The following is a 15,947-nucleotide window of genomic DNA, read 5'->3' on the forward strand; positions in this document are numbered from 1 at the left end:
TCGGACACAGCACTGGCAGCCGGCTGACAGGCAGTCCCTTTCCACATCGCTCCCCCTGCACACTGGGGTTACAGGGTCCCTGCACCCTGCCTGGGTCAGGTTCCTTCACTGTCCCTGCTCCATGCATCAGCTCCTGCCACGTGTGGGCTGCAGCAGAGAGTGCAACCCGGTCAGCCCCTGTCCTGTTCTGCACCAGTTCGTGCTGTCTTCCTGCTTTGCCCAGCCCTTTTGTGTTCTGTCCTTCCCTTGGTCAGACATGCCAAGTGGGTCTTTGTCCCAGGGAGCTCTCACTTCTGCTGCCTGGCAGAAGCACAGATCCCACTCATTACCACATCCCTGGCTGCTGCAGACAGCCCCAGCTCCACATCCTTCCCACTGCATCCCCCAGCCCCGCTGTGGTGGGGTGGCCTCGGGAGGGAGAGATGCAGACACCTCACTGCCTTGAGACCGGTCCTGTTTTGGAGACAGCAGCTTCACCGCCCCACTGCTGTGTCCCTGTGCAGCAATGCCACCACTGCCTCCCTCCAAAGGTGCCTTTCCCTATGCTGGGCCACTTACTGTCCACACAGACTGGGGTTGCCCTGCGAGAGGCTGGTATGGGGTGACTGCCCACAGGGGAGAGTCGGGAGCCCCATGCCACAGCAGGTGCTCCGCATATTTTGGGGTGGCAGAGGCAGCTGCTCCATGCACACCTCTCTGAGCACTTTGGGGCTGCTCTGTCATGTTGGGGTGTTATGAAATGGTTCAGTGTGAAGTTGGAAGCATGAATGTCTGGGGTTCAGTTTGCAGATGGAAGGTTTAAGGAAGAAACCCAGCCCTGTGGGGAGAGCCAAGGCAATACTTGGTGCTGCCACACAGCCCTCATCAGCACAGGCTGGAGCGGGTTCTGGGGAGGGACCCTGGGAGGTGATCCTCCACTCACTGTTTGCAAGAGGAGGTTTGGGAATGTGCTGGAGGCTCGAGTTGGGGAAGTGTCAGGAGATGGAGGCTCAGAGCAGCCGTTCTGCCCCAGTGCAGAGTGTGACAGGACCTCAACAGCACAGCACTGTGGGGCCCAGGGCTGACCAGGAGCCGATGGGAGCTGATGACAGAGGGCCCGTGGCACCACCAGCACTGCTGAGGACACATGATGGGAGCTGTGGATTTGTAAAGCTGTGGTTGGGCCGCGTGTTAGTGTGCTAGAGACAGATTGACCACTCCTTTAGGAAATAAAGTACACTGCAGTTTGGTAACTGAGTTTTAAAGAAAATAAATGCCTCGAATTTGCAGAGCTGGTGCCATGTTCTCTGCCCCATTCACCGGGAGCATCTCATCCCCCAGCCCCAGTACTCCTAGGCAGTTTGGTGCTGCAGTTTTCCCAGTTAAGTGACATCCCACCCAGGAGTCAAGGCAGCTGCAGCCCCATCCCTGGCCCACTCCCCTCAGGGAGGGTCCCTGTATCCCCCTACTGTCACAGCCACAGTGCAACTGTGAGTCCCAGCTGCTCCCCCTCACAGTGCCAAGAGGTCTCATGTCACCACACACTGCCACGTGGGTGCCACGTTCCTCACCAGTGACGGGGACCATTTCCAAAGCATCCCCTGCCAGCACACAGCACCAACACAGCCCCACAGCCCCCAACTGCAGCCCGCCCTAAGAGGTCTGGGCTCTGGGATGGGACAGGGCAGCCCCCAGTGCACACACTGCCCTTTTTCATTCCCCAGTTTCTGCTCCCAAACCAAACTCTGGCCCACAAATCAAGCTCAGCCTGGGCACGCAGGGAAGGAGGGCTCCAGGGGGTGGGATCAAGGTGGGGACAGGAACCTGCAGCACCACATCCCTGGTCCTGCAAACCTGGACGGGCTGCATCCTCCAGCAGAAGAGGCCAGAGGTGCCCTTCCCAGGGGATGGAAGCAAGCAGCCATCTGCCTGGGGGGGCATGTCCAGCTCCATGCTTATTGTGCTTCCTGCATGGGAAGAAAGTTTTTCCTCTGCTGTCTGGTAAGCTGCTAGCAATCATCAGGCAGGCAGGTGGTAAAGATTCATATCCATCAAACAATGCTATTTAGTTTGTAACCTGTGACTAAATCTGGTGTTAGCTTTAATTTCAGAGTCTGCTTTAGGGCTCGCTTGTTAATCTCTATGCAAAGCAGATGAAATGAATATGCAGCATTTTGGATGTAATTGTACGGCTTCAATTCAGCACTATAATTTTCCAAACAGGATCTTGCAATCAAGCTTCTATTCATTAGTGTATAAACAATTTAGTTTCTCAGCTCTCCAGTATGCCAATCATTTCAATGGAGTGAGCATCTCTGACAAAAAGAGAAGGAAAGTTTCCTTTGTGTAACAGAGGTAAAAGTTGCTCCATACTCAGGCAATTCCTGCCTGGCAGCCCCTGGTCGGTTCTGAAGGCATCCGGGGCCCCTCAGCACGGAACGCTGCCCATGGGCAGCACCACCACATTCCAATGTCAGCACCTCCCCACCAACGCAGCCCCAGCCACGGGTGGTTCTACCAACGGGACCCCAGAGGTGAGCATGGACCCTCGGAACACGGCAGGTGGCACCGTGGGCTGTCCCCACTGCACAACCAACGTGCCCGGCCCGTGTCCCTGGGAGGCGAGGTGGGACCAGAGCCTCAACAAAGGGAAGCGCCATCGGCAGAGCCACTCCGCACAGGCTCCGTTTCCAAATGAATATCGACAGCGCTAATTACAGGCCGCCATGCAGACAGCTTATTAGCTTGTCACAAAAAGACGGTATTGAACTCAAAGCCCGCGGTATTCACGAAGCGCAGCAAGACGCTCCCCAGACAGCACAGCGAACCAGGCAAGTGAACAACCTCCAGCAAAACTAATTACTTCCTGATTGTCTACGGCCACCCACTGGGTATAATAGTATAGACTAAATTTGGCATATACATAACTAAGCACTCGGCACCAATTTGGCATACAATAATCATCCTCTGTGTTGCATAATTAAAATCTGATCATTTGGAATAATCATTTCATATTCCCGATGCTGGGTGAGGACTGCACGGTGCGGCGCAGGAGGCGCAGGATGGATCATGCGGTGCTGCCCAGCCCTTGGGCGCCGCATGGCCTGGGCTGCAGGGCCACCCCACGCAGACCCCCCCCGCTCCACCCAGGACCATCGGTGCCCATGGCCGGCACACAGCGTGCTGACCTCCCGCAGGCAGGCTGCTGACCCCACGCCTGTCCGGCCCCATTGTCATCGCACGTCTGCTAAAGGCGTTTGGAAAGACAGGGGCAATAAAAAAATAAAATAAAACAGAACGTGTGTGTCTAATCCATTAACTTCCCCTTGTGGGCTCCCCGGGGATGCGGCGAGGAGGAGAAAGAATATGTGGATATTGCACGCGCCCTGGCACTTTGTCCCCGGGCCAACCCTGCTGCTGACCGCTGCCACAGCTTGCGCTACCCCGGGCTCATAAATCAGCATGGGTGACAGCATTTCACAGCTCGCTTCCCAGCCAGGATATTGCCATTCCTGCTGATTACACAGCCAGAGCGCGGGGGAAGCTGCATCTCCCACTTCCAGGAAGGGAGGCTCCGCAAGGAAAATGCATTGATAAAAAGAAGAACGAAATCAGCTTTGTTCACGTTGCGAATCTCCCATTGTTCCTGCTGTGACCGTCAGCCATCGCTGGAGAAAGTATTTCCTCAGCAATAAATCTCCTGGGCTCCTCGGCAGCCTTCGCCTTGGCACCAGACCCTCCTTGTGTTGTTTTGCAAGAAAAAAAGTTGCTTCTGACACTACACCAGCTCCACATGGGAGCCCTGGCCACAGGACTGACCCTGCACTGACTTCTCAGCTGGTTTTGGTGATTGAGGGCAGGCAGCTGGAGCAGCACCCTGGGAGGAATGTGGGGCATTTCAAGGTGTGAGCTCAGCCCCAAGACTGGTTTCAGGAGAAAAGTGCCAGGATGTTATCTTAGGGGTCCCTGCCCATGTCCACAGCCGGCACCACAGCAGGACATGCCGGTCCCTGGGCCCTCACTTGTCACTTTCCCTCGCAGCAGACCACGGCTTCTGCCACGCATGTGCCCCTGGCCAGCACATGGCAGATGGTGCAAGCCAGGGAGCGCACATCCGACTACGGCCACACTAATCCCAGTGCCAAAACGCAGAGCTGGCTCCTGCCAAGAGCTTGAAATACAGGAGTCAGGCTAACAGTTGTACAAGAAAAATAGATCAAGTTTCCAAGAAAATACAGGCAAGCTGATCTGATTTTCATCAGCATCTTCAGCTGCCTTTCGGGAAGCCCCAGCCCTCTCCTCATTCCTGCTCTCCGCTTTACAAACCACTTAATTCATTGTTGCTTTGGAAACCCTCACAAAGACCCTCTGCATCCCCCAAAATAACGAGCAACAGATGCTGCTTTGACCTCAGCAACTTCCTGGAAACATACATTTGTCAAAATAAAAATAAAAAGATTAATGTGAGGAAGGCTCTTAAATTATAAGAAAATAGCAGACATGAGAGCCTGGCCGCGCACGCCTGTCATTTGTAACGGCCACAGAGCGCCTGGGCAGGCGGTGGAACCTGGGGTCCCCCCATCCTTTGGGATCCCCCCAGCTCTGCTGTCCCCCAGAGCCAGGAGCAGTGCAGGCAGCAGGGCTGTCAGCCTGGAGCTTTTGGGTTAAGGTGCTCGAAAGTCCACAGGCTTCACTCCTTCACTCACCCTCCAGCTGTGACCACCCAGCAAACCCTAGGGCTCACAGAGGCACAAGCAAATACCTGTGGGTGGGTGGAAGCCCCTTTGTCTTGGGGCTCACAGCAGCCATGTGAGTAAGCAATGCAACACGACACAATACAACGCAACAGGGGCACTCACCAGCACCTGTAGCAGGCAAGGCAGTTCTGCGGGTTCCAAACAAGCGGAGCCCCTTTTCCCTCTCAGTTTTATAGGATCAGCCAGCAATGAGCTGTGGGGCTGGGTCACCTGATTGCTTGGTGCACCTGCGTGCAGGTTGGCACACAGGGGCTCCCAGCTTTGTGCTGCTGTGCAGCAGCATGTTGCCTGAGGTTTGTCACTTTCTCAGGGTTCTTTCTGCCCTGAGGACCTAAGAAGTACTCAAGTCAATAGCAAGGGGCTGTGGCCCCATGGGAAAATACTGTGGCATGGTGGCACAAGGTGAGAACAGCCCAGCTGCTCTGTGCCAGCCTCATGGGGTGCTGGGTGCTGTTGTGCTGTGAATGCAAATCCTGACCTGGGCTGGGGACTCTGCCTTCCCCCACCCCAGTGTAATGCCTCCAGTAGCTATGGTAACTACTATATACATTTACATATTCTTCCAGTTAATCACAGGGACATCCACAGCAACTGTCTTTGCCAGTGGTTGTTTTCGTTCTTCTGAACGTAGGCTGGAGCATTACCCAGCTACAGCCCTTCTCCACAACAACAAATCCTCCACATTACCCCTTCCCCACAGGCCCCACACGGCTGCAGCCCCCGGCCCCACACCCCCAAGTCACTCAGCACTGGCGCTGCATGTCCCACAGTGTTACCATTGCAGCCTCTCCCCCCAACCCCAGGGGAGGCACAGGGGCCTGCCCAACTCTCCACCTGTGCCCTCAGCGAGGGACAACGAGCTGGCAGCCCCCATAGGCTGCAAACCCCCCCCCATCCCCTTCCCCCCCCCATCTTTTTGCTTACCTGAGGCCAAAAGCAGTTACAGAAGCCAGCAGATGCTGTTGCACTGTGACCTGCAGCCTCTTTCCTGCAGCTTGCAGTGCTGTCATGGCAGGGCCGCATTCTCAGCAGCCCATCCAGGGGCTGTCTCAGAAAGGCCTTCCCAGGCATTAAGAAGCACCAAGAACTCCCCGGTGAGCCATGGGTGCCAGCAGGTGTGTGTGGGCACTGCCAGCCAGCTCCCAATGGCAGTACCAGAGGCCACCTGGGCTGACGAGGGCAGGCCCTGCACGGCGCTCCAGGCTGCGCTCAGGGCTGTGCGTGGAGGGCGCCGCCTCAGCCCAGCCGCCATTTTCTCTCAGCGTTTCTCTCACCCAGGGTTTGCCACTTTTTCCCTTTACACGTTACAGCTGGTGGCACCTTGGCCACAGAAGAGTTCATTTGCTGAGTTACGAGGAGGAAAGCCACCAGAGCAAACTGTCCTGATGAATGTTGGCACTGTAGGGAGCACAGCACAGAGCTGTGCGGGGCCACGAGCAGCAGGGCTGCTCCCACACGGCTGAGGGACAGCAGGCAGCCCGGCCCCGGGGTGCTGCAGGGCACTGCAATGCTATGCGTGCTCACAGCAGCCCTCCCCAGCCCTGCTCCATCACCATTGCAGACCCCCTGGTTTCCTCTGCCCTTTCCACCGAACCAACCCACAGAAAGTTTTATAAACTTGAGGAAACGCGAGTCAAAGCAGCAGGAGTCCAGCGCTGAGCCAAAGCGTGACCTCAATAACCTCCCCATTTTGTCCAGCCTGAGACCTCGTTATTATCTGTCAGCATGTGCTGAGTCTCCTCCTTCAGGGCCACACCAGTCCCTTCCGGAGGCCCCTCCTCAGCCTGTGCTCCTGAGCCCTGTGTTATCTCTGCTGCTTCCAGCCCTGCTTCCCCTGGTGGGCGATGCCAGGGCAGGGCCCAGTGCCTGCAGAGGGGACGTGGGGACAGCAGCGGCACCAGCACCGAGGGGCACAGCCATGCTGGAAGAAGCAGCAAGGTGCAGCAGTGCAGGGGCTGGGGCACAACGGAGCACAATTTGCTGCCTGAAGTACCGACCTGTCTGGCCAACAGCAAGGCAGTAACAAGCTGGGAGTGTTTGGTGCAAAGGAAGGAAATGGAAGAATTAAATCCACAGAATTTCCCTGCTTTTGTTCTCCCTCCCGCCTCCGCTCTCCTCCTTGGCCGCTGGTTCTTCTTGCGTAGGGCTCAGTCCTACCCAAGCGAGCTGGAAACGGGGTCCATCAGCTGAAAGCAATTTACTTTGAAATCCAGCTGCCAGATTTTCCTTCATTTGTTTACTTTAAAATGCTTTTTTAAAAGCCAAAGTACACAAGGCAGCCAAATTGCTGACATGTGTGCCGGGCCGGTACCCTGCAAACGCTGCATTCTTTCATGTCCTCCTGGGCTCAAATCCACTCATGTTTATTTAAAATACGTAGAACACTTCAGCACTATTAAGGACCATGTTCTATAGTAAATGGAAAAAGATTTCCTCACAGGCCAGGAGGAGAGGGAAAGAATCACTTCAATTCAGTTTTGTTCTGCAGCACTCTGCCCAGCCACCCACAGCTCACCATTGCACTCAGCCTGGCGCCAGCACCCAGCAGCACCAGGGCCGTGGCAGCCACCATCATCCAAAGCACCATGCACTTGGAGTGCCTGGGCTTGAGCCTTCCCCCAGGGATGCATTGGGCAGCAGCGCCTGAAAAAAGCCAGGGCTGGAGGTTCTCTGCTGCTCCTGAGCATCTCAAGCATCCTGATGCACCAGGAGGTGGAACAGGCAGAGAACAGGCCAGAGCCACTTGGTTTATTACAGACGGCACAGAGCACCTCTCTATATGTGACAAAGATGCTGGCACAGAGAGCAAGTATTTTTAAGGACAATAACAGGAAAAAGGAGGTAAATGTAGAAGTAAATAATCAAAATTAGAACCTTAAAGCACATTCATAATGCAAATATTTAGGGAAGGAAGGAGTGTGGGATGGGAGTTTTCTACTAAGGCTCCCTAAGCTATTCGTCTATGGTTGACAGGGCCTGAATTCCACAGGGTAATGTAAGGATGTACATCAGAAAATGAAAATGTCAACATACAGCAAATAAATCCTCCAGGCTGTTGTCACTGCTCAAGCACAAATAAGACAGAATAGCAGCAAACATGAAAAGAAGAAAGGAAGACTTACATTTCTAGTTCAGTGATCTGCTACCACCACCAGAGATGGACAGTTGTGTCGTGAGTGTGCTAGCACACCTCTGGCAGACGTTCCTAAAAGAAAATGCTACTGACGCAGCCAGAATTGGTCTGTTCTGTTTTGCAGCACGAAATACAAGAAAGCAGAAACCTCCACTTATTAACTGTTAATAATTTAGAGTACAGCACCTTCATAGTTTTATAGTAATTAGCCAGACTAGTAAATCTTCAAAAGGATTTCTCCAGCGGAATTCCCAGACTATAATTATGTCATGCCCTTAACACAACTGGTTTCACTCATGGTTGGAAGAAACAAAGGCACTAAGCAAGTGATGATGGGGAGCAGAAAAGGGTTTGCAAGGACAAGCACTGAGCACTGGTACTACACATGCCCTGGGGACTTCCACTTCTGCAAAATAATTCCTCTGGTTCCTGGGCTCCCTGCACACATTCCCACATATTACACCACTGCAAGAACTGTTCAGATCTGAAAGCTGGCTTTTACCCTTACAAACACTGTAAGATAGAGATCCGCACTGTTCAGCACAGGGAAACACTCTTCCAGGACTGCTCAAAATGCACTCTGTGCTCAGGGTACCACTTCTCACCTCCAGTTTCTCTAACAGGGACATCTCCGTTCCCTGCCAGTGTGGGCAGCACCTGCAGAGCTAAGAGGTTTATCAGTTGCAGGGCTAAGCGAGGAGGGTAGAGCTGTGCAGACCCTTTTGCTAGCTCTGGGGAAGGAGAGCAGAGCAGGGTTTGTGCCTGTCCTGGCCAAACGCAACTTTGCTCAATACCCCTGCAAGGCACTTTACAAGGACAAAGATGGTAAACAAGCAGAGAGCTCTGTGCCAGGTGGAACCACCCAGAGCAGAGAGGGAAGGGACGTGCCGTGCCCTAAGGCCACACAGGAGACAGCAGCAGGCAGGAGGGGCAGCTGGGCTGCCTGTCCCCTGTGCAGGGCTCTGCCCTCCAGCCCAAACTGCTCCCAGATCGTTCCGTTCTTTCCCCTTTGCAGCACACTGGTGTAAAAGCAGAAACAAACACAAGAGCCTGTAACAATAAAAGAGCACAATAACTGATAGTAAAGACTTGGCAGCCGTAGGGAGCCAAAAGCTTCTTGGAGGGGGTTGGATGGAAGCTGAGTTTCCCTCCCTGCTTGTATTGTATTTCTTTCCTCTGCCAAAATGTGCTTCCTGAGTCTTGGGCAGAGCTCTCTGCTGCTGACCCTCACCTTCCTCTGTTTAGCCTGGAGCGCAGGCTTGCCACGAGCGCCTGAGGCCGCGCCTGGGGACAGGCAGAGCCTCCCGCTGCGTGCACATGGCCAGGGTCAGGCCTGCTGTCAGCAGCTTCCTGGAAACGACAGCCAAGTTGGGCCACACCTGACTGTGTCCCGCAGGAGCCTGGTCTCTGCCTGGCTGCACGGCAGCCCAGAGAGCGGCTGGGGAGTGATTAGTTACTGTGGCTGATGCTGAAGGGCTCCGTCCCGTCCTTTTCTCTCAGACAAAGACAGGTCACGTTCCACTTGGCACAGCTGTAAGCAGGCAGCAAGAACAAAGCAGAGGTCAGACAGTGCTCTAATCAAAGAGGTAATTCTGACTCCATTTAAATTCTAGCCCCTGATCGCATGGAAGCAGAAGCTTGCACTACTACTCATAAAGAACTGAACCACCCTCATGGTGACTCATGGTCCTTAACAGAGCTGCCATGCTGATTTTACAAACGTTAGAGCAATGCCTCAGAGTCAGTGTTTTGTAAGCTTTAACCTACCAACTTGGGAGCAGACCCACAGCTTTTTTAGAAAGCTCCCCTTCCCCTGTATTTTATTTCCTGTCTTGGTGCCAGAATCAGAGCCAAAGCCAAGCTTAACAAAGCAACAGGCATGGCGATTTTTCCCAGTCCTCAATTCCACTGATGAGAAGGGAGAAATTAATTTAAACCCTATCAAAACAGAAAAAGCTGTTTGCTATTTTGTGCTGCAGAACAGTGTTAACAAAACACTTGCTTTATCCATTCGCATTTGCCAGTCCAGCCAAGAATACAAGAACACGCAGGTCTGAATCCTTTTGTTTGAGCATCTGCAATAGACAGATGCTGACAAACGTGATCTAAGCTATTTCCTAGGCAGTGAGGGCAGCAGGAACAAGGAGATGCCTGGGATGCAGGCAAGATAGAAAGGCTTTTCTCCTATTAAGCGCTCTTCTTGTTTTGCTTTCAGTCCTCTTATTCCTGGATCCAGTCAGATAAAGCAACTCTTCACTTCCAGCAGTTTCTGCTTGTGTCCCAGCCCTGCAATAGCCTGGAGCAGCTCCCACACAGCCAGCAGGCTCAGAACACACAGCACTGCTGTCATCAAACAGACATCACACATAAGAGGAACCTGCACCAATGCACACGTTAGGCTTGCCAACACTTTTGCAAGACCATTTGCTAAGGTCACGTCTACCTCAAATAGAGCAAATGATGTGTTTTTACATGAAGTTAAATACTGCAGTCAATCTGCTCCCTGTGTTTGACTGTCACCACCACCAGCACTGGCCCAGCAGGTTCAGAACTGTGCACCATCCTGCTCTCTGCAGCACCAGGCTCACTCCTTCTCTGGATTCAGAGCAAATAAATCACACTGAGATTTCTCAACCTCTATCTACTTTGGCTGTCTTAATATCCTTAACTTGTATCAAACATAATTGACGCAATCACAACTTTTTCAACATCATTTTCCTTCCTCTTCTTGCTTCACACTCAATTCAGGAATGGGTTTTTCTTCTATGTGAAGAAAAAAAAAAGATAGTTGAAGCAATGCTTAAGTGAATTTTGTAACAAAAAGAATATTTAATCAAGTTACTATCAGCAATACTGAGCTAGCCTTAGGACTTCCATGATAACAAGATCTCCATACAAATACCCAAAGATCAGCTTGAAGCAGCCACAAGAGGGAGTCTTAAATCTCTTATTAATATCCAGATGGATTCTACTTTCAAAACATTTAGTGCAGGAGCAAGCCTTCAAAAAACAAAGTTACTGTGAACTCCCAGTTTGCTCTCTGCTTTCACAGAAATATCCTTACTCTGATGATGAAGATTCTTCAAAACCTTTGAAGCATTTTCTCTACTTATGAATGGGCAAAAGAGAAAATTCCTCAGCTATCATGGCTCCATTGTAGAAACAACAGAAGCCAGAGGAATAATACATGAAAGGCTTTTGTCCTAGCAAACCTCAAGCTCACAAATGTCTGAGAGGCTAGTTTAACCTAAATTGAATCCTAGAAGTCTGTTTGTTGTCTTTTTGTTTTAAAAAGAATGAGTGACACACAATAGAATTATTAAACAGGCAGGAGAGGTTATTAAAAATCAATTCCTTCCCACTGCTTTCTCAGATGGACAGTTTGGTGGCTGTAAGCCAAGAGGGTCTTATTGCTGCACTCCCCTCATTCCTGCTACCAAGACATCTCCAGCTCTTCCACCCTGGGAAAGGAGCAGAACCATGTGGAAGCAGGGATATCAAGCTGCCAGACATACCTTGCAGGGTGCTTTCCCTTTGGAACAATGTCGTGATGCTGGTGCCTCACAATAAGCACAACCCTCCCTTACAAAGACTAGAAATTGCACTAGGATTTTTCTCTTTCCATCCACGCTGAAAGGGACTGCTTTCTGCCCAATGCAGACCACGGCACGGGGCAGACTGCCATCACTTTGGCTTGAAGTTCTATTAATTTCACACACGATTAAAAGCTCTGGCAGAGCTTAGAGCCTACAGCATAACAAATAACACTTCTCACATTGCCAGTAAAATATCTGCATTGAATCTGCGTGCATTTGCTCTCCATCTGCCAAAAAAACGTCACGATACATTCCTCAAAAACAGTTTTATGGTCTTTACTCAATCTTGACATTCACTTGTTCTAAAGTTTCCAAAAAAACATTACAGCTCCAAAGGGACAATCTACATTTGAGTAAAGCCACACAACAACTCTCAACAGAAATAGCTACATGCAGGCACTGTCCAAAGCACCAAGAAACAGACCTCTGGCAAGACTTTTTGCAGAGATTCAGCCAAGAGATAAAATCCATGAACTAATTACCTCACAGAAGTTAATGGAAGAAGTGCCCACAGTGCAGCTGAATTGCACTTGACTTTACGATCACTTCATTATCCTCCTCTGCTGTACTCTTTGTGAATTCACCTTCCCACTCCTGCATGAAACTCAACTGGGAATCTAAGAAAGCAGTTAATTCTGACTTTTAAACAAGGCCAACACATAACTACGGGATCAACAGCCTGCAATCCAAAACATAGGAGATTCAGCTGGCAGGAGAGATGCTGAGACTTAAACTGTTGGGGTTACAGCTTAAATCTTTTTTCCCCCCACTTACAGTACTTCCCCCCCCGTACAGTGCTAGCCAAAGTAAGCATGGGATTTTTAAACACATCCCCCCCACCCACTTACCAACGTCATTCTTTTCAGAATGAATTTAACAGGGAAAAAAACACCTAAACCTCTAACTATGATCAGGGGCTGACTACAGGAACGTCCACTCAAAAGCAAGTGTTCAGTTCCAAAATGTTTCATACAATGTGCTGACAATTTAAAGCTATTACTTACTATGTTTTGCTAATATATAAAATATATTTTTGTAAGGTTGCCCAAGTAATAGAATGGGTCAACAAGATTAGATGCAATACATGTTAACATCACAGGAACATGCATCTTCTACTTGATGATACTACAGATCAATGCAATTAGACCTCAAACTTCCTCTAATTTCAGTCTCTGGGGAAAAGTTATTTTTCTTCAGTAATATATGGCTGCTCTGAAATAATGGCAGTCACCTGTAAGGAAAAACTGCAAAGGTTTAGACAAGTAGATGTTAAGACAGCATGATATGTACATTAAAATGCAAACATGTATGCCACAGCACCTGCCTTCTGAGTCTCAGTCTACATACCCAAATAGAAACCAGCAGGAATCCATCAGGCACACCATACACAAGCTATTTTTAGATAAAGCTTATATAATTTTTCCTCTAGCTCCGTGGATCCATGCTTCAGCTACAGACACATTAAGCTTAATCCTACCCCAAAGAAGGAGATATTAAATCTTCAGATCCCAATTTCACTGTTAGTCTACTCAAGGAGTAAAGTACTATTCAAGTGTTTGCTGTGGTTCAGACTACACAATTTGGCCCAGGTCAAACTGAACTGCACACAGCTTTATGAAGACAAGTCCATTTGTTTTTTTCTGACCTTTGTGATACGGTTCTTGGCATTGGAGGAGAAGAGCACAGGAAAGACTAGACTGATGAAATATAAGATTGGATACTGCAGAAAAGTTAGTTGGAGAAAGCTGCCATACTCCTCTACCAGAAAGAATCAGTGAGACAATGCTGCCTAAGCCCCATGCCAGGTCCTTCAGTCAGAAGATGAGGGACCTTCTTAAACCACTTAAGAGAACAAGGTCCTTTAGAAGACAGCCTTTCTTAAAGGAGTTGATTCACTGTGATTTTGTTGATGAAGTAGTTTGCATTCCCCACTAACAAAAATAAACAAAAGTAACCAACAAACCTGGCATGAGGTTTAAGTAGCTGGTAATGAGAAGGATCCTGTTATCGAGAGCAGTACTGACCTCACACCCACCAGAGCCACCAATTCAGACTAAAAGCTTGCTCCTAGACAAGTCCTGGGTAAAAATCTGCACAATTACTGGTTGCAAGATTGTACAGGAAGACATTAATGTCTTGTTAGGTTTCCAAGTTTACTCCATGCAAATGACAGGGTTCTCACACTGTTTTTTGATCACTTGAAGCAGCAAAGACGTAAACTATATTTATACACATCTCAGACATGGGCTGGCAGCCACCATCGAGCAACCATCACAGCTGGCATTAAGATGGCCTCCAGGACTGTAGGATATAGAGATCACAGAGCAAAGTGGAGATACTCACACATCATAGCAGCTAAGAAATACAGACATGTGTGTTTAAAGAAAGTCTGCTAAGTCACATAACTTTTTTTTTTTAATCTTTAATCATGAAAGTTAAAGTCATACTCAACATGTACTGGACAATTTACATTTGCAATCAATGTACCTTTGCATTTCAGTTATGGCACAGTCTGCCCACTTTACCACGTCCAGAAAAAAAGCCTACTGCCAAATGGAGAAGGCTTCAGCTCTCCTTCAACAGGCGGATTGGGCTCTGGCCTAGGTCTAGAATGATAGGCATTCTCAGGGATAGGTCGGTCTGTCTTCACTTTTGTGACCTATAAAGAAAAAGTAAAGAATTATGCAACTTCCTATGGTGTTTAACAGAAAAGTTAGGTTAAGGGAAGCACCAGCAGATCACGCTAAGGACGCAGCATGGATTGGATGAAAGACTCCTACCTCCAGTGCTAAAAAAAAAAAAAAAAAAAAAAAAAAAAAAAAAAAAAAAAGGTAGTGAAGGGCATTTTATACATAGCTATGTCACAGGCCCACAAACGTGCGAGCTTCGCTGCTAAAGCAAGGATCTCTGCATTAGATAAAAGTAAATTAGGTGGAGAGGTATGAGCAAAGTGCAGGTCTTCCAGGAACGCTAGAGAATGCTGAAAGAGTCTTGATTTCTGGTAAAGTCTGCAAGCTCCCAGTGTTGAGTTCATGTATCACCTTCTAAGATGGGAGAAAAGTTTGACACCAGGTCAAACAAATTGCACGTAGGAAGGAAAAGAGGAATCTGATTACCCAATCAAAAGGGCAGACAGTTACCTTAGAGAGCTGTCCCAGATCAGGTCTCACCCAGCCCAACTTCTCTAGCACACAGTTATCAAACACTGCCTGCTGCTTTCGGCATCGACGGAGCTCCTGCAAGTTGCTATAGTCAATGCATGTCCAGTACTCAGTAAATGGCTCTGCACAGTGTACCTTAATCTTCCTGTAAGAGATTGCAGAAAGAAAATCTTTGGCAAGTGGTGTAGTTAATATTTTCCTCTTACTCATTCAAACCTCAATTTCTGAATTCTCCTCATTGCAATTCCTCGTACCCACCTAAGGCTGTCAGAAGACAGTATCTGAAACACCGTTAAACAGAACCTAATGCCAGCATCACAGAAGTTTGCATCACTGTGGCTACAAGCAGGAATAGCAGCAACTTCACCAATATACGGAGGATGTTCTTGTGAAGTAGAAGGACGCAGCTCCCCCACGTGTGATGTTCCTTTGGTTAACTAACGTAGCATACAATATACAGTGTTCTAAGAACTCCCAGTTACTTTGATGTCTTCACCTCAGAAAGGAGGAAGGCTCTGATTACTGCCCACTACAAAAGTAGAGGACATGCTCCGAGCAGGCTAAGCCAGGCGCTGTACTGGCAGCCCAGGAACACAGCGCCGGCACTGACACATGCCCCCATCCATACTTCTGTCATAAGAACTCAATTCTGAAGCTAACAGAGTTATTACAGTAGTGTGCACGTGAAACAGGTGACAGTGCGGAATTTCAGCTTCTTTTCCAGATTTCATAACATACCTATAAGCAGCAAGGCACTCTGCAGCAGTGAGAAAGGACAAGGTCAACTTCAAGCAGGTAACACAGAAGGCACGACGCCCCCCGCTCAGCGCCACTGCCCGCCTCCAGGGCGGATTCAGCACCTCTGAGCACCCGCGCTCACCTGAAGAAGTCGAGCGCGCACTGGTTGACCTGCCGGCCCTCCCGCAAGCATTTCCGCGGGTCCTTCTCCTCCCAGCGGCACAGCATGAACTCCTTGTTGGGCCGGTCGCACTGCGAGCCGTAGTGGTGGGCCGCGGCCTTCAGCACGGCCGAGCTGACCGTCACCTGCAGCGGGACAAAGCGGCAATAGGAGCGGCCGCCTCAGCGGCGCCCGGCGAGGCCGAGGCCAGCCCAGCCCAGCCCAGCCCCTCCCTCACCTCCTGCACATCGAGCTCCTCCAGGGAGGGCACCTCCACGGTGCCGGGCATGGCGGCGCCGCTCTCCTTGAGCTCCCCTCAGCGCCCCGCCGACACTGCGCATGCGCCGCCGCTAGGAGGGCGGGACCGCGCGTGCGGCGGCGCGGCGGGGGGCGGAGCTCGGCTGCTCACCCGGGCGGCGGCGT

At 50.4% G+C, this 15,947-nt stretch overlaps 1 protein-coding gene across 2 annotated transcripts; it reads right to left on the bottom strand.

Annotated features, from left to right (window-relative positions):
• Window positions 1–13,899: 13,899 nt before the first annotated feature.
• On the bottom strand, window positions 13,900–15,813 carry NDUFA8 (NADH:ubiquinone oxidoreductase subunit A8; the record flags this gene model as incomplete). 2 transcript variants are annotated; one of them, XM_079544922.1, is made up of 4 exons in its annotated part: window positions 13,900–14,124; window positions 14,606–14,771; window positions 15,528–15,670; window positions 15,763–15,813. In XM_079544922.1, 4 exons carry the CDS (start codon window positions 15,811–15,813, stop codon window positions 13,987–13,989), a joined length of 498 nt encoding a protein of 165 aa, XP_079401048.1. In that variant the 3' UTR covers window positions 13,900–13,986. The 2 variants fall into 2 exon arrangements, with proteins under 2 accessions (XP_079401048.1, XP_079401047.1); XM_079544921.1 differs by having other exon boundaries at window positions 15,507–15,670.
• Between the last annotated feature and the right edge of the window lie 134 nt (window positions 15,814–15,947).

The sequence above is a fragment of the Tetrao urogallus genome (genome assembly GCF_951394365.1).
Source record: "Tetrao urogallus genome assembly, chromosome: 19".
Classification (NCBI taxonomy): Eukaryota; Metazoa; Chordata; class Aves; order Galliformes; family Phasianidae; genus Tetrao; species Tetrao urogallus.